Source organism: Sinocyclocheilus anshuiensis, unplaced genomic scaffold (assembly GCF_001515605.1).
Source record: "Sinocyclocheilus anshuiensis isolate Anshui unplaced genomic scaffold, SAMN03320099.WGS_v1.1 scaffold1571, whole genome shotgun sequence".
NCBI lineage: Eukaryota > Metazoa > Chordata > Actinopteri > Cypriniformes > Cyprinidae > Sinocyclocheilus > Sinocyclocheilus anshuiensis.
The window spans coordinates 468,991-491,504 of record NW_015551107.1 but is presented as its reverse complement, the minus strand read 5'-3'; the positions used below and the strand labels follow the sequence as shown (position 1 = coordinate 491,504).

The window sequence follows — 22,514 nt, the reverse complement described above, 5'->3', positions numbered from 1 at the left end:
GGATGAGTTCTTCTGTGTCATCACGTTCTATTAGTTCTACAGCTTCAGTTTCGGAACTTTCACGCTTAGTAACACATGCAGCTGTTCCCTCACCACAGTGCAACAGTGAAAAGGAACCCCTTTCAAACAGTGTCGCGTTCCGAACATTGTTTAAGTGACATAGACCGTATGTAGTATTGCGGTATAGTATTGCGGTATTTAAAAAATTAATATCATAACAAAAATAAACACCGGTATTCGGTATGAACCGGTATACCGCCCAGCACTAGTAAAAAGGACATTTTGGCTTTTTAATTTATGCAATGGTGAAAAAAAAATTGGCAAAATACATGGGGAAAAAAACTCGAAAAACCGTATTCGGTATTCGGCCCAGTGTTTAATTTTGTTCGGTTTCGGCCAAGAATTTTCATTTCGGTGCATCCCTAAGTACAACTTTACAATCCGTACCCTGTCTCACGTAATCGCTCAATCAGTGTTTCAGCCGCGCAAAGACATCAATATAACAGCTTGTAAACAATTCATGTAATGCCACATTTACCTCAGAAAGCATATTCGGTGACCATAAACTCGTTAGTCAGCCAGAAAAATAAACTGTAGGGGCATTTTGCTAAATATATGCACCATATAACATTCATTATCATTTTTTACTGTTCTTTAATGTTTTATTTATGTTTGAATAAATCAGTCCAAGTTTTTATGACAGCCACTATTTAAATGTGTATATTTAAAAAAAAAATCACTTAGTTGTAACTTAATTATTATAAAAACTTAATTAAGTGCAATTTAAGCAGTTGTACAGCACAAATCAGTCAATTTTAACCTTCAATATTATAATGTAGTACCAACTGACTCATGTATATTTTACAGCATTAGTCGAGAGATTTTTTTTCCTTGAGAATATTTGGCATGTGCTGTCCCTGATATGTATCCAAAATAATCGACATTGAATCGAATCGCAAGCTTGTGAATGAGAATCGAATCGTGAAATTTGTGTCAAAACCCAGCCCTAAAATGAATTAATAAATTAAATTAAATATAATTAAAAATAAATTAAATTAATAAATTAAGGAGCAGTGGGATTATCACGGGCGATTCAAAGTTTACTTCAGGATGTCGGTGTCTCAATTTGATGCTTTGCTAGCGATACTAGCCACATATTAAAAAGAAGACCACCAATTTCTGTGAACTCAGTGTGCAAGATCTTTACAGTGCTTTGTGCTGCGAGACGAAGTGGATCAACTTGACAATCGCCATTCTGGATTTTGCCGTTCACTTGTACGGTGGCTCTGAATTGTCAAAACACTTCTCAAAATGCTAGCTATGGATGCGAAAAACGCAGTAAATCGAACCCGATCCGCATTTTTTTTTTATGACAGACGAAAGTTTCGGAGGCTGTGTGTAAACGTGATTGACACAGCGTGAGCTCGTATTTAGGCCTATTTTTTCAACGTGTGAAAATTTCAAACTCGGTGTGCAATGGCCTTGAGTCCGAAATTCTCATCCAAAATTTCCACGCACTAAAAAATAAATACGAGCTCACGTTGTGTCAATCATGTTTACACACTGCCTCCGAAACTTTCGTCCGTCATAAAAAAATTCGGATCGGGTTCGATTTTCTGCGTTTTCTCATCTGTAGCAAGCATTTGATAGGAAAGGATGACGAATACGGAAAAAAACTTTAAAAACGCATACGAAAATTTCGGACTCGCACACTTTTGAGTCTTGTTACCTGTAACGTGTTATTTTATTACTTTCATTTGAGATTTTTCATACAATGTTTACATAATTGAACAATATTTGAAGGCTACATACTGGTTTAATGTATTTACTTATAATTATTAATTGCATTACAATATTTTTCTCTATCGTACCGAACCGTGGGATTTGGTACTGGTATTGGTAACGACTACTGAAATGTAGGTACAGAGACAACACTATGCTAAACGCTTTCATTTTATTTATTATTTGAAGGCCATGTTACACTGATGTCGTGTTTTTGTAATGTTAAAAGGTTTAAATAAAGGAGGTAATGTTTAAGTATTATTGTTCTTTTTTATTTATTTATTTTAAACCATGGTAACGGCTTAGGTATCAAGTATCCTGTACTTTTGGTGGTATCAGTACCAACTACTAGATTAGTGGTATCCTTACATCCCTAGCTCAGATTAACACTGCTATCTCTTAGCAACATGTACATTTGTGTCTAATTAATCAGGGGACGCGATTACATAATGTTTTAATAAAACGTGACTGTCCAGGATGGACATTGTTTCAGTTAAAACAACAATGCACGGGTTTCTTTCTTCTCAGCTTTAGACAACATCAGCATCCTTCACCTGTAAACCCAGTCTGAAGCAAAATAAATCCTCAATCAAACATTCAGTCTCACACAAATGTCCTTTGAAAGACTATAAAAAAATAAAAACAAACATCTCCAAGGTAATGTGCTCAAAATAGCTCCATTAATCAAGGCAATTAACTAAGAAGCAAATCCCAGCTCATGTGCACGTAACAATATTTGAGATAAACTTGAAAACACAACACTGACGCACATATAAACATATAGCTACGCAACTTTACACGCAAACCATGAAGTCACGTTTCTACTCCAATGTGAGACTTATGTAATGGTCCAGTGCTCATGTGCCCATCATCAACGAAATCATCTATTACGGACATAAGGATGGTATATAATCACAGGGAATAACAATATGTCCAAAAATAAACTCAAAACCAGCACGTTATTATACACGTGACCTTCCTTTAACAAAATGCATCATGTAATAACATCATCATACATGTGCTAATCAGTCATTACATCACAAAATAACTCATTTATCCACTCAAAAATCAAAAACAGTAATTATTAAACCTTTAAAAACAGACATTATAGGAAATTAGGTCATTATGTACATACCTGATGTTAATTCCTCCTCAAGGAAAGCCTTCTACCTTCTTTCACGACGATTTGATATATTTCGTTATTAATAAATGAGTAAATAAATAAGTCAGTGTTTTGGTGTAAAATCCTCCTGATGTCCTTCGTGTTAGCTCGCCGGCTAATGTCTTCAGATGTGATCAGCAGAACAGATTTAATATGATTTAACGGAACTGTCACAGACCCTCTGTACTTCAAAACAGTAAATAAATGCCTGATAATAATGTTAAGATTTCAATTACTATTTTACTCTTTTATCGGCTAAATCTCTTTTACACGTCTAGTATGTGGATGCTAAGGCTGATGCTAACTAACCCACACAAACAGATCTCACAAACCTGCTTTATATATAAAATATCACCAGATTAAAAAAAATAATATATATATATATATATTAAACATAAGGAGCTGAGAACACATCTTCTGGATTATTTAGTTGATCAATTTAAATGCTAAATAAATCGCAGTCAAACAAATATCGTCCGTGCAGGGCTAATCCTGAGAAAATAAAGCTTTTAATCTAGCAACTAATATCATAAAAATATCGATTTGCTTCTTTATTTTAGTCTTTAGACGTTATCAAACCCTGCTTTATCTGTCACTAACAGAGAATTTATATGATATCTGAATGACTCTTTCTCATCTAACCTGGCCTGTATTTCTTCTATCATTTTCTTTCTGTTATATAACAAAGCTGTTCAAATAAAGGTGCGATCTCGTTTTATAAACACTAACTAATGACTAGCTAGTGCGTTAATCCGCGTTTAAAGCCTTTTTCTAGCTAAAACACACACTGCCTGCAGGCGCCTGAGAGATATTGTGATAGTATAACAGTCTGAGCATCACACACTGCCCTCTACTGACACTGACAGAGCCTCAGAGAAATACACACACATTTACAGACAGCATACATACAGTATATATAGGAGAATAAACATATAGGAATAAATTACTAGCAATCAGATATATGTAGAAGTAAAACAATGCATTGTTTCTCTAGTACAAAAATACACTCTGAAAATGTACCTTCATTATATTACTTACTTAAGGGTATATATTACTCTAATTACGGTCCTAATATGCACAGTGTTCTTCTTTTTGTGCTTTAATCATGTGTCTTGGTGTAGCTGAGCTTTTCTTCTGGTGGTCAGCGTGACACATTTGAGTTCATGAGGTCAGCACGCAGATCAAAATATACCGTCTCCATTACATACTGTAACATGTTTTTTTGATTTTCTTGAACTTTAATGATCTAGTTCTAAATCTGTTCTGTGGGCATTAATTGGGGTATTTTTGCTCATACTCATATTATATTTTAGCAGAATTCTTTCTCAGGTTATTTTTAGTCGGACGTATTAAAACTTCAGTTTTGATATTATTCTTATTGGCATCTGTCTCATTTTTATATGCTTTATAAAATTGTACACTGTAAAAATTATTGTGTTTTACAACCAAAAAAAGAAAAAGAAAAAAAAACACTTTCAGTCTATCTTCTTCAAAATCTAAAAAAAATCATTCAATATATTACTTTCTGTTTCTTTGTAATTATTTGTATTTACTAATAATTTCTATTAGTAATAATAATTCATCTATTAATAATTAGTAATCTATTAGAATAATAATCTAATAATTAATAGTGTTTTTAAATAGTTTAAATTGTTTCAAAGTAAATTCGAGGTAAATTTCTAAATTGTTTTAAAGTAAATTCTACACCTTTGTTTTCAGTACACATACCAAAACATCGGCATCTTAGCTGCGTACGAACAAAAACTAACGCAAATGCAAACATGCATTCAGAAAAAAAATCCCTAATTTAATTAAATAAAAAAATAAAGAAACATTTTAAATTAAATTAAATTAAATTAAAATTAAATTATTAAATTAAATTACATTTATGCATTTAGCAGACGCTTTTATCCAAAGCAATTTTACAATAAAATGCATATTCATCCTCCTCTTTCAACTATTTGAGTGTATACATGTATATTATACTGTATAGAATGCGACCTTCTTTCACAGGAATTCGGAGGATGCATGAGGTGTATCCTTCGCTGCCACAGCTAACCCACAATTCTTTGCGTCGCCGTGAACAACCGTTGTTAATTTGAAAAATGCCGGCGCCAGCAGATGTAACGTACACACAAGCGCAGACGTGGTGTTTACAACTTACCTTAATTTGCCTCGGTAAAAACGGATAAACGTTGTTTTTAATATCCTCCTCCTTTTTTTCTCTAATAGATGCCTGCTGTACGTACGCTGCAGCTCCTCAAACATTGAACAAAGTAAAACAAGTAAAAGCATTTTTTTTTTCCAAATTACTTTCCAAATTTAGAAATAATTTTCCTTCATTTAAGTAGTGTGAGAGCGCAACGATGCTCTAAATGTGTTGGCATAGCAACGTGATACTTCCGGTTTCCTTTTCCGCCTGTCCTACGAAGGCCGTCTCGTTTAATACTAGGTTGGGTACACTTCGTATATGCATCCTACAGAGGATGCGACCTCCAGAGGATTCGACCTCCGGAGGGTGTAGCCTTCTAAATGAGACCCAGTCGCGTTCCGCACTCCACCGGAAGAGGCGCTAAAGCGCTTCCCGCTGTTTGCTGCTGGACCGTAGATGAAGAGACTCCGCCTCTCAGCCAATCAGAGGAGCGCTTACTGGTCGCGAGCAGCAACAGAACGCACAGGCGTCAAAACACTGCGGGCTTAAAATGATGAAGAATCTGGGGTGAGTGATATTACCTGACTTCACTGCGTTTTTAATCCAGTATGCTGCTCTTTTGTCACATTGAACTGTCAGCGCGTTTTACGCTGCTTTAGTGGTTCGTAAATGCGGATGATTAAACGATGCAGTGTTTTGTTATGCGTGTACTGTAGATTCATCTGAAACATTCACTCTGAGCTGTTTATTTTAGACTGGCCTTTGCAGTAAGATACAGTGTGGTATATAGTCAAGTCAAGTCACCTTTATTTATATAGCGCTTTTAACAATACAGATTGTGTCAAAGCAGCTTTACAGTATTAAATAGGAAGTTAATAGTGTGTCAATAATGCAAAAAAGTATATAGTGTACATTGGCACTTTGTTATTAAACCCGTAGCAATTAATGATTTCATTGATCATATTAATCATTAAAAATGGCATGGTTTTAACAGTGTACAGAGTGTTAGTGTAACATTACTCTTCTCAGGTGTGTTGATTTGTTTTGCAGTGATGGCCTGTTGTTTGAGCTGGAGAATGGCAAGCCCAGGCTTGTGTTGGCTAAATATGGTAAGAAGGTGAACTTGCAATGCATATTATTAATCAAAAATTAAGTTTTGATATATTTACAGAAGGAAATGTTCAAATTATCTTCATGGAACATGATCTTTACTTAATATCCTAATGATTTTTGGCATAAAAGAAAAATCTATAATTTTGACCCATGCAATGTATTGTTGGCTATTGCTACAAATATACCTGTGCTACTTATGACTGCTTTTGTGCTCCAGGGTCACACATGACATGACATAGACATACGACTAAGAGTGTATCTCGTCTTATACAGGTGCTGAATCAAAGTCTTCTAATAAGAAGGGCTCTTGTCAGGTAAGTAAACATCTGTGCAACCTTTTTGTGTTTAAAAAAAAAAAAAGATAAGTCAATGAGCTCAGTCTGTGTAAATGTGTTCAATGTAACGCGCAAATTCTAGAAGTTATCAAACATGTGTGTTGTTTTGAACTGTGTGTTGCTTGTGTGTGGTCTGTATTCTTTGTGCTCAGATTCCTCCAAGGAATAAAACACACAAAATCACCAACTCCAAACAATGTCCTGCTCAAGCAGACAAAGCCAAAAAGGAAAAAAGAAGCAAAAACACACCAGCTGTCAGTTGTGTTGGGCAGAACAGCACAGGTGGACCCAAGAGCAGGTCCAGCGAGGCTGTGAGAGTGCAGTCGGACAGCACAGTCACGCAGCAGAAGGAGAGCGTGGTGTGTCTGACACAGGAGCAGTTCCAGCAGATACTGAGCACCATCAGCAGCTCATCCGCTGCAAACACACACACTCACACAGGTGAGCTTCTGCAGTGAGTATAGGACCTGGGGGCTGCTTCATTAAACTAGCCTGGTTTATTTCGATTAGTCTGACTTATTGTCACTTAATTTGGTTTCAGAAAGCAAATTTACCATTGCTCAGTCACTGTGGCAACTTATGCTGGGAAACTAGCCTGGTCCAGAGCAGGCTAAGCTGAGCTCCTCTAACACTGACCAATAGGAACGCATTGATATTACCACTGACTTTCTCACATACACTTTATTATCAGTCCAAAAATAGAAGTATACAGAAAATGCAACTTAAATAAATCAAATAAATAAAAATATAGGCCTAGGCTACAACCGACTGTATTTAATGTATTGTGCCCCAAATTTAATGACCTTTTTTTAAGATGCATGAAAACATTATAACATAGCTGCTACTTGCGCATTCAGTTGATCAGCAGTTTCTAGCCATGCAGCCTTTCTCTCGGGTTTTATGACAGCTATGGTTATAGTAGAACATTACAATATAAAAATGCTCTTTAAAAACACTAAATTAAAAGTTAAAATCACAGAATTAAAAATGAAAACAGACTACATTTTAACTGATAAGAGGAACACACATTTAACTAATTTGAGCTAGGGCTGTATTAGCCAGCTTACATTTGATTTACAGTTACTGCTGTCATAAAAATACACTTATATGTAGGATTAAAATTCTACATGTGTCACATTTAATGTCCAACAACAAATATTTTAGCAAAATGTATATTTTACTCAGAATTATTATGTTTAGCGCGCAGCAGTGCTCGTTCGCTTGCGTAAGACTCGCCCACTCCTGACAGCAAAATGGATATATTTGCATGACTTTTTAACATTTAGCGATGAAGAATAAATATACCTGTGACATGTCTGTTATGCACTGAGGAAAACACAACATCTCAAATGCATTAAATAGCACAAATATATTCGCTGTTTACCATGGTTTATCGATTGATCCATGATCGATATTAAGAGCTGCTTAAGAATAAGCGTGCACATCAAATTATCCTGACTCACTGAACCTGGATCGAATTAGTGAGATTGCATGAACTTAATTTGTCGTTTATGAAACCGCCTTAGTCCCGATTGATTTGTTAGGTTATTACAAGTCAGGTGTTGGACTTTAATCCCTGCTTTTCTTAGCGTCTTTTATGAAACAGCCCTCTGGTGTTTCATGATCAATATATATATATATATTAAAAAAAAGAGCAAACCCATAAAGAGACATCAGAAAATTAATTTATTGCTATTTTCCATCTTATTGGGACTCAAATAATACAATTTCATGATTTTTATTCAAAACTTGACTCTTATTTTAATGTTTGTATCCCCCAGGAAACATCGCCCCTTTGGGGTATAAATTCACTGGAAACGGAAACAGAAGTGAAAGCATTTCAAAATAAGAAAGTATAAAAAAGTTATAAAAGTTTAAGTTCACAGTAAAGATAATGTAGTATACTAATTGTTTATATTTTATATAAAATAAATATTTTATAAAATATGTTGCACTCTAAAATTGCTATAAAATAAAAGCCATATGTCTAACCGATTTATGTTCCAAATTTGAAGTTGATATCACAAAAATTGTGGTTCCTGTGAGATTTTGTTTGGGCACTATACCAAAAATAACCACTGGGTTACACCCAAACTTTATTGAATTTTTTGATGCAGTTTTCTGTCACAATATCGCTTCTATTACAAAACATTCACCAAATATGGGAACTTCACTGTCAGACCTTTCCAACGATATCTGTTTTGTAAACATTACAAAAATATTTGATTTTCTAAAACACAAGCCACAAAAACTTTTCACTGCTTCTCTCCACAGCTTCTCAAATGTTTGTATCCCCCAGGAAACGTTGCCCCTTTTAGGGTTAAATAACTCCATCCATGGCATTCTGAAGGACAAGCTTTTTTCTTGTTAGCAGAACCTGTGGCCAGCTCAGAGGAAAAGTGTCCCGGAACTACAGGAACAGCTGAAGAGTCGATCCTGGACGACCATAATTACAGACACAGAGCGTCACAAGTAAAGACAGACAGACAGTAAGAAAACTGACTTGATTTAAGATCGGATGCAGTGTATCACAAGAGGCGAATCTTATAACGTGAGCTTAGTTGTCATGATAACAATGCTACAATGAAAGGAACCTTATCAAATAACGAATCACTCCAAGGCACTCGAAATTATAGTATAATTATATACACAACACACAAGCTAACAAGCCTTGATCAGGGTGCCCTAAAGCCATGTGAATAAAGGCTTTTTCATTTTTTCACTATCATTTCGAGTGCCTTGGAGGGATTCGTTTTTTGATGAACTTAGAAGTCCCACATCCAGAGATCACTGATTAATGGGCTTTATACCCTAGCAGCATTTTTTGCATATTTTGGATGAATGAACTTTTATCAAATGCCTATTTTTATTTTTTGTTTATTTATTTATTTTAAATATGAGCAGTGACATGAAATATGGCATGCTTTTGATGTTTTGTGAGATTCACCAAGTGAGTTACGTGATAAATACCCAGCTAACAAGAATATGTACTGAGAACATTTCGCTAACGTTCCCATGAAGTTATGAAAACGTTATTCCTGAATGTTGTTTGAATGTTCAAAGCATTGCTTTTTAAACATTTTTTAAAAATTGATTCTTGTTCTTGGTTTTGTGAACATTCCATTTGATCATTTTGAAGACATTGTGGGAAAGTTACTTTTGAATGCTCTCTATCCATCTGAAACTAGTAAGCATTAATATTTAAAAATAATTAGATGAATGTCCAACTAAAAAGTTTCAGAAAAATGATGAACAATATATAAATAATATTTTTGTGCTGACATTTTGAGCACATTTTTTAAAGACCAGATAACTTTGAACGAACATTCTGTTAACATTTCTGAAATAATTTTTGTTAATAAATGTGAAAGAACCTTGCCAGAATGTTATCTGTTAGCTGGGTCGTTCTTAATAACCATGATGAAGTGTCATGTATGCTTGTGTCTCTCTCTCTTTGGTTTTGAATCAGGCCTCTGTCAGATGAGCAGCAGTCAGGCTTGTTCAGCACATTTGGAGAACGGGAAAGAGATCGAGACAAACTGGAAGCCAGAAGAGCTCAGTGGAGGAGAGAGCTGGGTACTGCTGTGTTGTGCAATCAGACAAGCCTTTGTGATAACTACGTAGCAAGTTTTTAATTATTAATGAGGGTGGCATAGAAACTCTGAGAATGTGATGGACATATTCATTACATTGAATTGACATTCAAGGTATAGTTCATCCAAAAATGAAAATTCTGTCATTTACTCACTATCGTGTTGTTTCAAAACTATGCGTTTCACAAAAGAAGATATTTTGAAGAATGTTGGTAACAGTTGCTTGTAGCTTATGGAAGTCAATGGGGACCAGAAACTGTTTGGTTATCAACTTTCTTCAAACGTTCAAAGTAATTCATACAGAAACACATGACTTTTTTTAAAAGGTCCACCCTTAAACCTAACCGTCAGTGGGTCTAAGCAGATCATATGAAAACTTATGAATGAGATACAAATTCGTATGAATTAGTGAGCAATTCACCGAAATAGTTTCCTGAAGTAGTTACGAACTGTGTGTTGAATTAGCTATGGTGAAATAATCGGTTTGCTGTTTTACAGATGAGCAGATGGCTCTGAAGAGGCAGCAGAGAGCCAGTCTCAAAGATATGAAAGCTCACAGTGAATCATGTGAAGCCAGGCTGAAAGACCTGCCTGACACAGTGAGTAGATATGATGCTTTTCATAAATCATATTGCTATTGCTGTGTGCTGCTGTGTCATGGTCAATGTTTGACACATTATAAGCTGCAACACATTGAAAATCATCTCTCTGTATGTGTTCAATCTGTCACAGCTTTCACAGACGATAAATATTCTACTGTGCCTGGCTGCAGAAACAAAAATCTAACTTTTCAGTTAAATATAACGGGGAAATAATGCAAACACTGAATTTTTTAATCAACCAGCTTTTTAAATTAATTGTCCACAAGAGGGTGCAACAAATAAATATATCAATTATACAGCACTGTTTCACTGTCAATACTGAGAACAAATCTGGCTAAAAGTGCATTTAATTGGAAATGTAAGTGCATTATAAAAATCAAAAGATTTAACCAAGACTCTCAAGCCAGTTCAGTGTTAATTTTGTTTTGTTTTTTGACTTTAAATTTTGACTCATGAGTCAGATTTACTCTGTCTGAAATAGCAGATTTCAAATGTCTTTTTATTGTATTTTAACAATACACATGTACATAAAAATTTCCATGTAACAGAGAAATCTAATTTTAATCTACAAAACATAACATTTTAGTTGACAAGGATGTACATATTTAAAGCAAATATTAAAGGAAAATAACTGTTAATGTAAAATTCATAATTTATGAAACAAATTCACTTTCATCTAACAGCGATAAATGTGACCTTGGACCACAAAACCAAGGGTATACTGGTTTTGGGGGAAGTCGTGGCCTAATGGTTAGAGAGTCGGACTCATAACCCAAAGGTTGTGGGTTCGAGTCTCGTACCGGCAGGGATTGTAGGTGGGGGGAGTGAATGTACAGCGCTCTCTCCCACCTTCAATACCACGACTGAGGTGCCCTTGAGCAAGGCACCGAACCCCCAACTGCTCCCCGGGCGCCGCAGCATAAATGGCTGCCCACTGCTCCGGGTGTGTGTTCACGGTTTGTGTGTGTTCACTGCTGTGTGTGTGCACTTTGGATGGGTAAATGCAGAGCACTAATTCCGAGTATGGGTCACCATACTTGGCCAAATGTCACTTCACTTTTTTTTTCACTTTAGTTTTGTCAATTTTTTTAAATTGAGATGTATGCATCACCTTTAAGCTGAATAAATAAGTTTTCCATTGATGTATGGTTTGTTAGGACAGGACTATATTTGGCTGAGATACAACTATTTCTAGAATCTGAGGGTACAAAAAAAACAAAATATTGAGAAAATCACCTTTAAAGTTGTCTAAATTAAGTTCTTAGCAATGCATATTACTAATCAAAAATTAAGTTTTGACATATTTACGGCAGGAATTTACTAAATATCTTCTTTAAGAAATAAACTAAATAGATACTTAAAGATCTTTACTTAATATCCTAATGATTTTTGGCATAAAAGAAAAATGGATAATTTTGACCCATACAATGTATTGTTGGCTATTGCTACAAATATACCTGTGCTACTTATGACTGCTTTTGTGCTCCAGGGTCATGTGACCACACCTTATTGAAGAATAGAAGAATAATCACACCATGACACTGTGACATGATGATAATGCTGTTAAACAGCATGTAAGGTTGAGTGTTTGAGCTGTTGGTGTGTGTGTGTGTGCTGGTGCAGGACGGGCTGAGCTCACGGAGGGCAGCTGGAGCGGAGAGCTCAAACCGCAGAGCTCCAGCCCAAACACAGCGAGAGCTCCCTGCTGCCATCCGCTCTGCCTTCATCATGGGGGTGAGGTTCATCACCTACTCAAACTAATGCTCTGCAGTCGATCGAGTGATTTAACTGCATCTGTGGTGTCTGATGTGTGCAGGAAGTGGCTCCTGTGGAGGACTTGTTCAGTGCTCAGAGACAGGAGCAGCAGAGACGCTGGCTACAGGAACTGGACAAGCAGAGAGAGGAGGACAAACTACGCCGACAACACGACAAAGAGATCAGCAGCCAGGTGAACTCCTCTCACCATGATCATGTCAAGTATAACTCCAGTGTGTCAAAAAAACAAAAACAAACAATCTATTGTGTATGTATATGTACAGTATATATAATAATGCAGGGGCCACTTGTGTTTTTAGGGGCACACTTGTTATTGGAAGTAATTTTGCTTGTCACTGTGCAGATCACTGTGCAATCTGTACACTTAAACTGAAACGATTTCAAGGAAAATTTGTTCCTATGTAACATTTGCCTGAATGTTCAGTTTACAGTTGTGGTCAAAAGTTTACATCCCTACAGAAACTGCTAAATGTTTACAACATGTCCTTCCAAGCCATTTATTGAACTAGAGTGTGTTTCAGCACGGTATGAAAATGGTCTACAACTAACTAGAAGTAGTGTTTTCCAGTATGCATTGAATTCAGCTTCTGTTTTGTCTTGTGTTGGCATCCGTTATGTGAAACAGCTTCATCAGGGCAGTACTAAAAACACGGCCCCTCTTATTTTATTAGAAATTGTAACATTTGGCAGATTCTGCAAAGGTTTATGTAAACTTTTGACTGCAAATGTATAAAAACAAAACTAAACCATTTATTTTGTTGTAGCTTAATGCATTTGTTGTGATTGTTTTAGGTTTAAATAGTCTGAAATCTATAATAATAGATTTATAATATCTATATAATGTACTGAGTAATATGTATTAACTATTATATGATTAGGGTTAAGATAAGGGTTTGGTTTAGGCTTAGTTGTGTGTAGGTATGCATAATTTATTGTTATTACTATAGTAAATACATGTAACATCTGTAACAAGGACACCATAAAATAAAGCGTTACCATTTCTATTACAAACTAATGCCTAATAAGCAATACCAGATATTTATTAGATTAAAATGATTTCTTTATATAAATTATATGATTATATATGATTAAATCATAGTATAGATTGGTAACACTTTATTTTAAGGTGTCCTTGTTACACGTTACATGTGGTTTGGTTTAGGCTTAGTTGTGTGTAGGTATGCATAATTTATTGTTATTACTATAGTAAATACATGTAACATCTGTAACAAGGACACCATAAAATAAAGCGTTACCATTTCTATTACAAACTAATGCCTAATAAGCAATACCAGATATTTATTAGATTAAAATGATTTCTTTATATAAATTATATGATTATATATGATTAAATCATAGGATAGATTGGTAACACTTTATTTTAAGGTGTCCTTGTTACACATGTTGCATGTACTTACTATTATAATAACAATAAATTATGCATAATTACATGCAAGTAACCCTAAGCCAAACCCTAATCCTAACCCCATATAGTAAATACATGTAGTTAATTAATATTACTCAGTACTTTTGTACTCTGCATTGTGGGGAAGTCGTGGCCTAATGGTTAGAGAGTCGGACTCGTAACCCAAAGGTTGCGGGTTCGAGTCTCGTACCGGCAGGCATTGTAGGTGGGGGGAGTGAATGTACAGCGCTCTCTCCCACCTTCAATACCACGACTGAGGTGCCCTTGAGCAAGGCACCGAACCCTCAACTGCTCCCCAGGCGCCGCAGCATAAATGGCTGCCCACTGCTCCGGGTGTGTGTTCACGGTGTGTGTGTGTTCACTGCTGTGTGTGTGCACTAAGGATGGGTTAAATGCAGAGCACTAATTCCTAGTATGGGTCACCATACTTGGCCACATGTCACGTCACTTTACTTGAATGTACACTGTAACAAGGACACCTTAAAATAAAGCGTTACCATCTCTATTACAAACTAATGCCTAATCAGCAATACCAGATATTTATTAGATTAGATCTTTATATAATTATATGATTATATATGAATTATACGGTAACATTTTATTTTAAGGTGTCCTTGTTACACATGTTGCATGTACTTACTATTATAATAACAATAAATTATGCATAATTACATGCAAGTAACCCTAAACCAAACCCTAATCCTAACCCCATATAGTAAATACATGTAGCTATTAATATTTCTCAGTGTATACATTACTCAAATGTATAATTACACTGTAACAAGGACACCTTAAAATAAAGTGTAACTGAATGATATAACTGTTTGGGTAAACGCAGACCTTCATAAATGGCCACAGCTCTTCACGCACCGCTCTCTCTTCATACGGTTTCGCTTCTCTGCATTGGTCTTTAATTTTCTGCACGCATTGCACCCGCTGTCAGCAGATGGTTTGGAGCGGTACGATCTCGACAGTGCTCTTTGTCACACAGACTCGTTTCTCTCAATCCTGTACCCTCCGCAGGCTGAGGACATCGAGCGCTGGGCCGTTCATTTTGACTCTCTTCATCAGCCCTCAGCTGATACCAGCAGCTGTCTGTCTCACCGCTCAGTCTCTGGAGCTCTGTCCACGGCATGGGACGGCTCCAGTGCGTTAGGAGGGGACAGTCTGGGGAGAGCCAGCGTCGACACCACTCAGGGAAACCAGCAGAGATCCAGGTGTGTTAGCTCACAACACACCCTGAGGGGGCAGAACAGATCAATCATAACATAAAAGAACTATCATAACCGACGGAAAATGCTATGCTAAAAACCTGTTAATTGGTTAATAGTAAGTCTTGTCAGTATATAATGATGGAAAAACTAGTGCTGTCAAACGATTACTCGCATCCAAAATAAAAGTTTTTGTGTACAAAATATCTGTGTGTACTGTGTATATTTATTATGCATATATAAATACAAACACATGCATGTATATATTTAAGAAAAAAATGTTACGTTTATATATTAAATATATTTTTATATAATATAAATTATATGAATATATATACATGTAAATATTTTCAAAATATATACTGTATGTGTGTGTATTTATATAGACATAATGTATGTAGAAAACTCTTTTATGAAGTGAGCTCACTTAAAGAGTTATTTAGTATAATTTTGCCAGAAAAAGAGTTTTAGAATTTTTTATCATATGTTAATGTAAAAAATCTTGTGTAATATAATTTGTTTTTGTTTGTGTGCTGGCTTTTTATTGTATTTGTTATACTTTGCCATTGAATACTTTGTTTTTGCCATGAAAATAGCCTAAGATGCTGATTTGGCATTAAATAAAATTATACTACTACTACTACTATTTTATTTTAGAATAGAATAGAATAGAATAGAGAAAGAGTTAAATAACAATGTTATTTTATTTTATATATTTTATTGGAGAATAGAGGAAAACTTTTTTACCATCATTTTTTTTTATGTAGGATGTGAGATTATGAAAGCTTAAAATATACAAAACAGAATCAATTACTTACTATTATAATAACAATAAATTATGCATAATTACATGCAAGTAACCCTAAACCAAACCCTAATCCTAACCCCATATAGTAAATACATGTAGCTATTAATATTTCTCAGTGTATACATTACTCAAATGTATAATTACACTGTAACAAGGACACCTTAAAATAAAGTGTAACTGAATGATATAACTGTTTGGGTAAACGCAGACCTTCATAAATGGCCACAGCTCTTCACGCACCGCTCTCTCTTCATACGGTTTCGCTTCTCTGCATTGGTCTTTAATTTTCTGCACGCATTGCACCCGCTGTCAGCAGATGGTTTGGAGCGGTACGATCTCGACAGTGCTCTTTGTCACACAGACTCGTTTCTCTCAATCCTGTACCCTCCGCAGGCTGAGGACATCGAGCGCTGGGCCGTTCATTTTGACTCTCTTCATCAGCCCTCAGCTGATACCAGCAGCTGTCTGTCTCACCGCTCAGTCTCTGGAGCTCTGTCCACGGCATGGGACGGCTCCAGTGCGTTAGGAGGGGACAGTCTGGGGAGAGCCAGCGTCGACACCACTCAGGGAAACCAGCAGAGATCCAGGTGTGTTAGCTCACAACACACCCTGAGGGGGCAGAACAGATCAATCATAACATAAAAGAACTATCATAACCGACGGAAAATGCTATGCTAAAAACCTGTTAATTGGTTAATAGTAAGTCTTGTCAGTATATAATGATGGAAAAACTAGTGCTGTCAAACGATTACTCGCATCCAAAATAAAAGTTTTTGTGTACAAAATATCTGTGTGTACTGTGTATATTTATTATGCATATATAAATACAAACACATGCATGTATATATTTAAGAAAAAAATGTTACGTTTATATATTAAATATATTTTTATATAATATAAATTATATGAATATATATACATGTAAATATTTTCAAAATATATACTGTATGTGTGTGTATTTATATAGACATAATGTATGTAGAAAACTCTTTTATGAAGTGAGCTCACTTAAAGAGTTATTTAGTATAATTTTGCCAGAAAAAGTTTTAGAATTTTTATCACGTTAATGTAAAAAATCTTGTGTAATATAACTTGTTTGTTTGTTTGCTGGTTTTTATTGTATTTGCTATACTTGTATTTTTTAAATTGTTTTTACCATGAAAATAGCCCAAGATGGCATTAAATAAAAATATACTACTACTACTGATATATGCATAATAAATATACACAGTGCACACAGATATATTATGTAAATAATTTTTTTTTATTTTGGATGCGATTAATCGTTTTGACAGCGCTAGAAAAAAACAGATTTTTAGTAATTTAGTATAATAACACGACTTCAGTTAATGATAATTTTTTTTGTACTCAGTCTGTAAAACCTAAACTGTTGCTACTGTTTTTATATAGTAAAGTTCTGGCAACTACAGCTGGGATTTTTAATGTAAATTTATTGTTTAAATTTCAATAATTCTAAACAGAATGGAAGTTAATTTATAATGACAATGCACCAAAATAAAAATCTTGGCCTAAAGACTTTTTAAAATTAGACTTTGTTTGGAATAACTAAATAAATTCTAAATATTCTTAGTCTGGCTTGTTCAAGGGATTTATGAAAATAAAAATGCCCGTGATTCGTTGTTTAGTCATCTTCGCACAATGACAGCCTTGCTGGACCCTGCTCAGATCGAGGAGCGAGAACGCAGAAAACTCAAACAGCTGGAGCACCAGGTGAGATTCAACCCTCGACTGAAGCCGTACACTCATAGAAACATTGCTGAGCTCTGTGACACTGTGTGATGTGCAGCGAGCCATTGAGGCTCAGGTAGAGGAGCGCAGACGCCAGAAAGAGAAAGAGGAGGCCACACGACGGGCGCAGGAACAAGAGGAGGAGAGGAGGCTTGAAAGAGAGCGAGAACAACTCCAGCAGCAGTATATGAAGGACACCGAGCGACAGAGACACAGAGAGGTACTACACACACGCACTACACAAAAATATTACAAATCTGTCTTATACTAGTGCTGCCAAATGATTAATCACATCCGAAAATAAAAGGTTTTGTTTACATAATATATATGTGTGTGAAAAACTTGTTGCATCTTTCCCAAAAAGACTCATGGCTGTATTAGATCAAAAGGGTGCTTCTACTAAATACTGAGCAAAGGGTCTGAATACTTAGGACCATGTGATATTTCAGTTTTTCTTTTTTAATAAATCTGCAAAAATGTCAACGATTCTGTGTTTTTCTGTCAATATGGGGTGCTGTGTGTACATTAATGAGGAAAAAAAATTAACTTAAATGATTGTAGCAAATGGCTGCAATATAACAAAGAGTGAAAAATGTAAGGGGGTCTGAATACTTTCCGTACCCACTGTATATATATATATATAATTTATTTTAATTAAAGGTCATGTAGCACATATAAAATGTCCCTGCTTTGTGCATATGGAAGCTTATTTCCGCCACAGAATAAAAATATTAAAAAAGGTCATTGTTATTTTTTTATCTCACAATTCAGATTTTCTCACAATTTCAGATTTATGTTCATTCAGACGTTCTCATAATTGTGAGTTTACATCACACAATTCTGACATTCTTGACACTTGACCTTACTGCATGCACATGCAGAATTTTCAGAAAAAGTCAGAATTGAGAGATGTAAACACTGAATTCTAAACTCTCAATTGCTAGAAGAAAAAAACACACAATTGTGAGTCAAAATTACGTTTTTATATTGTTATTCAATGATGGAAATAAGTTTTCTTAGACATCACCGAAAAGAGTGTTCTGATAAACCCTGAGAGACAATAAACTGTGGTTCTGAGAAACATTTGTGTTCAGATTGTGTTCAGGCTGAGATGTCTTTGAAAGGCAAGGATCCTAACAGCCTCTGCACAAGCAGAGTAAATGCTCTTTATTACAGTTATTTTCAACTGCTTACACACAAAATCTGTATTTGTCACACAATTTCTGAAAGCTGACACTCAAACAGCAGAAGCACACACCAAATCTGCAAAACCATACACTAATTCTCAGCCTTTGACTCAGTTTTCAATTTCCGAAAACACTTTTTGCAAAACACAACACACAATTCTCTATGTAACACACACAAATATAACAGGAATTAATATTATGGCAAAGGTGTTTTCAAATGTTTGCTTTTGAGATGTGTGTGTGATATTTTGAATGCAGTGCTTTGTTTTGCAAGAGATGTGAGGCATTTTGCATTTCGTGTGTGCAGTTCTTGGATTTGTGTGTTCAAAGTTTTGAAAATGTGTGTAAGCAGTTGAAGAAAACTGTAAGAGAGAGCGATCTGTGCTTCACTTCTGGTTATTGGCACTGTAATGGGCATCTAGAAAACGCAAATACTGACTCTACCAAATTTGTAATTGCAAAACTTGACTTCAGTCAATTGGATTAATCTGTCAAACCATGTACTAAACAAAGTCTGTATATAATTTTTTTGTAAACAGTTGCGTGAAAAATGGTTGAAAATATAAAATGAACACATCCACTCCGTTTAAATGTTTTTCAATGTTAGAGTGGTAAAAACACTGACATATGTTCTTTTTGCACAGCAAATCGTCTAGTTAGTTGTGGAAACACACAATAAATGGCTTGGAAGGACTTATTTTTTAAGTTGACAGCATGGTATAAGCTTTTATTTTAAAAGAGTAAATAAAACGGTAGGGTCCGTTTTGAGTAGTATATTGAATATGAAAGTGGTGAGAACTCTATTCCAGGAGGTGCAGTCTCGTAAAACAGAGGAGCTGCATCTGAGCATTCAGAGAGCCCAAGAGGAGGCCTGTAAAGACAAACACATCCAGAGAATCAGAGACCTGGCCAAGAAAGGCCACGATGTGTCCAAACTACTGCACAGCCTGGAAGCAGACGCCGTCTCACAAGGTATGAGGGAAATAAACTTCCTTTGTTTTCACTAGATTGTGTATGCATTATTATAAAGTAGTCTTTTAGCCCTCAGTGGTGAAGACTTACCTGGTCCTTCAGCGACTTCCACAACATCTCCAAGAAGAGACACCGCTGTTCAGACAGGTTTGATACTTCACCCAGAAATCAAGATCCTGTCATCATTTACTCATCCTCGTCTGCTGAAAGATTCTTAATGCATTAATGATTTTATGCAACAACATCATGTTCATTGACAATCATTGACAATGGCTTTCAAGTTCCAAAAAGGAGGGAAAAAATTAAAGTAGAAAAGTTCTTGAGAAGCCTTCAATGAGAAATTATGAGAAATGTTCTCAGCCAAAGCTCTTAAATCTTACCTATTTTTCACATCTGTGACCCTGGAGCACAAAAGCAGTCATAAGTCGCTGGGGTATATTTGTAGCAATAGCCAACAATACATTGCATGGGCCAAAATTATCCATTTTTCTTTTATGCCAAAAATCATTAGGATATTAAGTAAAGATCATGTTCCATGAAGATATTTAGTAAATTTCCTACAGTAAATATATCAAAACTTAATTTTTGATTAGTAATATGCATTGCTAAGAACTTCATTTGGACAACTTTAAAGATGATTTTCTCAATATTTAGATTTTTTTGCACCCTCAGATTCCAGATTTTCAAATAGTTGTATCTCAGCCAAATATTGTCCTATCAAACCATAACAAACCATACATCAATGGAAAGCATATTTATTCAGTAAATCTCATTTTCAAAAAAATTTACCCTTAAATGGTTTTGTGGTCCTGGGTCACATTTAATCTGACATTCGGGAGACAATGACGTCAAAACTGCATCCGTACGTCAATTAATTCTGAACATGGTTGTGAAATTTCAGCTTTGGTGGAGGAGAAGATTTTTGTAAATGACCAATCTGATTTTGATTCCACTTGTACGGAAAAGAGCTTAGTAAATGAAGTACAAACAGCATTTGTAATGAGAGGATGGTGAGTAACTAATGACAGAAACCTCATTTGCGGGTGAACACATTTAAAAAAAAATGTTGCTAAACGAAAGTATGAGCACTGGCTCAATATCAGGCTGTGATTTTTGCAGAGATCATCCCTCAGCCAGAGAATGAGACCGTTATTCCCAGAGCTGCAGTCACATGCCCAGCTCCTCCAAACAACACATCCCAGCGATGCGAGGTAAAAGCATCTGCAAAGAGCCACAGCAAGCAGCATCTGAGAGAAGCGGACGCTTACGAGCCTTACGCGCGGAGCGGCAGGATCCACAGGCTGGAGAAGAGGCCCGAGTGGAACACACAGAGACCCAGCAAAGCCTTCGTCCCGGCGTCGGAGCGCTACCCCGAAGCCCTGCAGAGACACCGGCAGGAGAGCAGGAGACAGAGGCAGCAGCAGCTGATGATGCTGCTGGAGAGAAGCACACCGCAGCCGCTTCATAACCACAGACCTCAAGCACAGACACTCAGGACGTCTCCTCCAGCACTGGGGCAAAGAGTATGTCGCTTTCGTTTAGTAGTTAAGAGCAGTGACTTGTCGAGTACTAAAAGACTGATTGGAACAGAACCAGTGTTAAATTCCTCACAATTGCCATCCCTATTAATGCTTGTTGTGTAAATGTTGATAAATGCATTTCAGAGTGTTGATGTAGTTTCTCTCTTCTGTTCAGGGTAAAAATCAACACCAAGGAGCACCAGCCTTCAGCGCTGAAAGGTGAGTTTTTTTACCCAGATGCATGAAGCTTATTTTTTTTGATGTAGTTTCTCTCTTCTGTTCAGGGTAAAAATCAACACCAAGGAACACCAGCCTTCAGCGCTGAAAGGTGAGTTTTTTTACCCAGATGCATGAAGCTTATTTTTTTTTATCTCTTTTTACTTAAACATTATACTGTGGACTACAGTGACTATTTGTGACCCTGTCTGTGAAATCCAGGCTAAAGTCTCAAAATCTAATGAGATAATAAGCATCAAAGTTTGATTTCAACCATTAATTTCACTATGATTTCAGTCTTTGACATGGCCTTACTCGGTCAATATTAAAGATATAAAGGTTATATTTTCACAGAATGTTCTACATCTTTATGAAGGATGATTTTATGTAGAAAACAGTAAATCACAAAAAAATGACTTTAGCTGGGTTTTCACAGGCAGGGTCACATTTAAGGTCGTAAATCATACAGTAAGCCAAAGGCAATATGTAGGCAAAGAATGGATGCCTTTAAACTACAAATATTATCACTGATGAACAACTGATTTTTTTTTTTAATAGGAAGGGAGTGATTATTGCTTATTTCACCCTTTTAACCCTTAATGAATCAGTATATTAAACCCTTTTACACCTTTTTAAACATAAAATAAAGTTTACAGGTCTGTGTTTTTGTTCAGTATCATATATATAATGTATATATAATACATTATATGTATATATAATACATCATGCTTTAATGGATAATATAGTATGATATTGTGGTAATATGGAGCTCATACTCAAGAGGGGAAAAAACATGTTGTAAGATGTATGGTATGATGCAAATGTAAATCTAATCTAACAGATTACTTACATAAAGTGCATATAAATATGAAAAACTGAATATATATATATATATATATATATATACAGT

General features: G+C 35.6%; 2 protein-coding genes across 5 annotated transcripts in view; one reads left to right on the top strand and one right to left on the bottom strand.

Annotated features, from left to right (window-relative positions):
• LOC107662933 (LIM and cysteine-rich domains protein 1-like) overlaps window positions 1–22,514 on the bottom strand; it is a 360,255-nt gene that overhangs the window by 115,831 nt on the left and 221,910 nt on the right. The window lies entirely within an intron of this gene.
• The window catches only part of LOC107662922 (coiled-coil domain-containing protein 66-like), a 17,750-nt gene continuing 829 nt past the window's right edge, over window positions 5,594–22,514 (top strand). For 2 of the 4 annotated variants that reach the window (XM_016453058.1, XM_016453056.1), the window contains exons 1-17: window positions 5,594–5,663; window positions 6,147–6,205; window positions 6,483–6,523; window positions 6,697–6,983; window positions 8,425–8,429; window positions 8,916–9,033; window positions 10,014–10,120; window positions 10,636–10,736; window positions 12,363–12,473; window positions 12,556–12,687; window positions 14,965–15,158; window positions 17,607–17,691; window positions 17,768–17,929; window positions 19,706–19,868; window positions 19,938–20,015; window positions 20,988–21,391; window positions 21,564–21,607. In XM_016453058.1, the coding sequence (XP_016308544.1) occupies window positions 5,647–5,663; window positions 6,147–6,205; window positions 6,483–6,523; window positions 6,697–6,983; window positions 8,425–8,429; window positions 8,916–9,033; window positions 10,014–10,120; window positions 10,636–10,736; window positions 12,363–12,473; window positions 12,556–12,687; window positions 14,965–15,158; window positions 17,607–17,691; window positions 17,768–17,929; window positions 19,706–19,868; window positions 19,938–20,015; window positions 20,988–21,391; window positions 21,564–21,607 (2,108 nt within the window). In that variant the 5' untranslated portion in view covers window positions 5,594–5,646. Of the gene's footprint in view, window positions 5,664–6,146; window positions 6,206–6,482; window positions 6,524–6,696; window positions 6,986–8,424; window positions 8,430–8,915; window positions 9,034–10,013; window positions 10,121–10,635; window positions 10,737–12,362; window positions 12,474–12,555; window positions 12,688–14,964; window positions 15,159–17,606; window positions 17,692–17,767; window positions 17,930–19,705; window positions 19,869–19,937; window positions 20,016–20,987; window positions 21,392–21,563; window positions 21,608–22,514 lie in introns of all 4 variants that reach the window. The other 2 variants (XM_016453059.1, XM_016453057.1) reach the window with 2 other exon arrangements.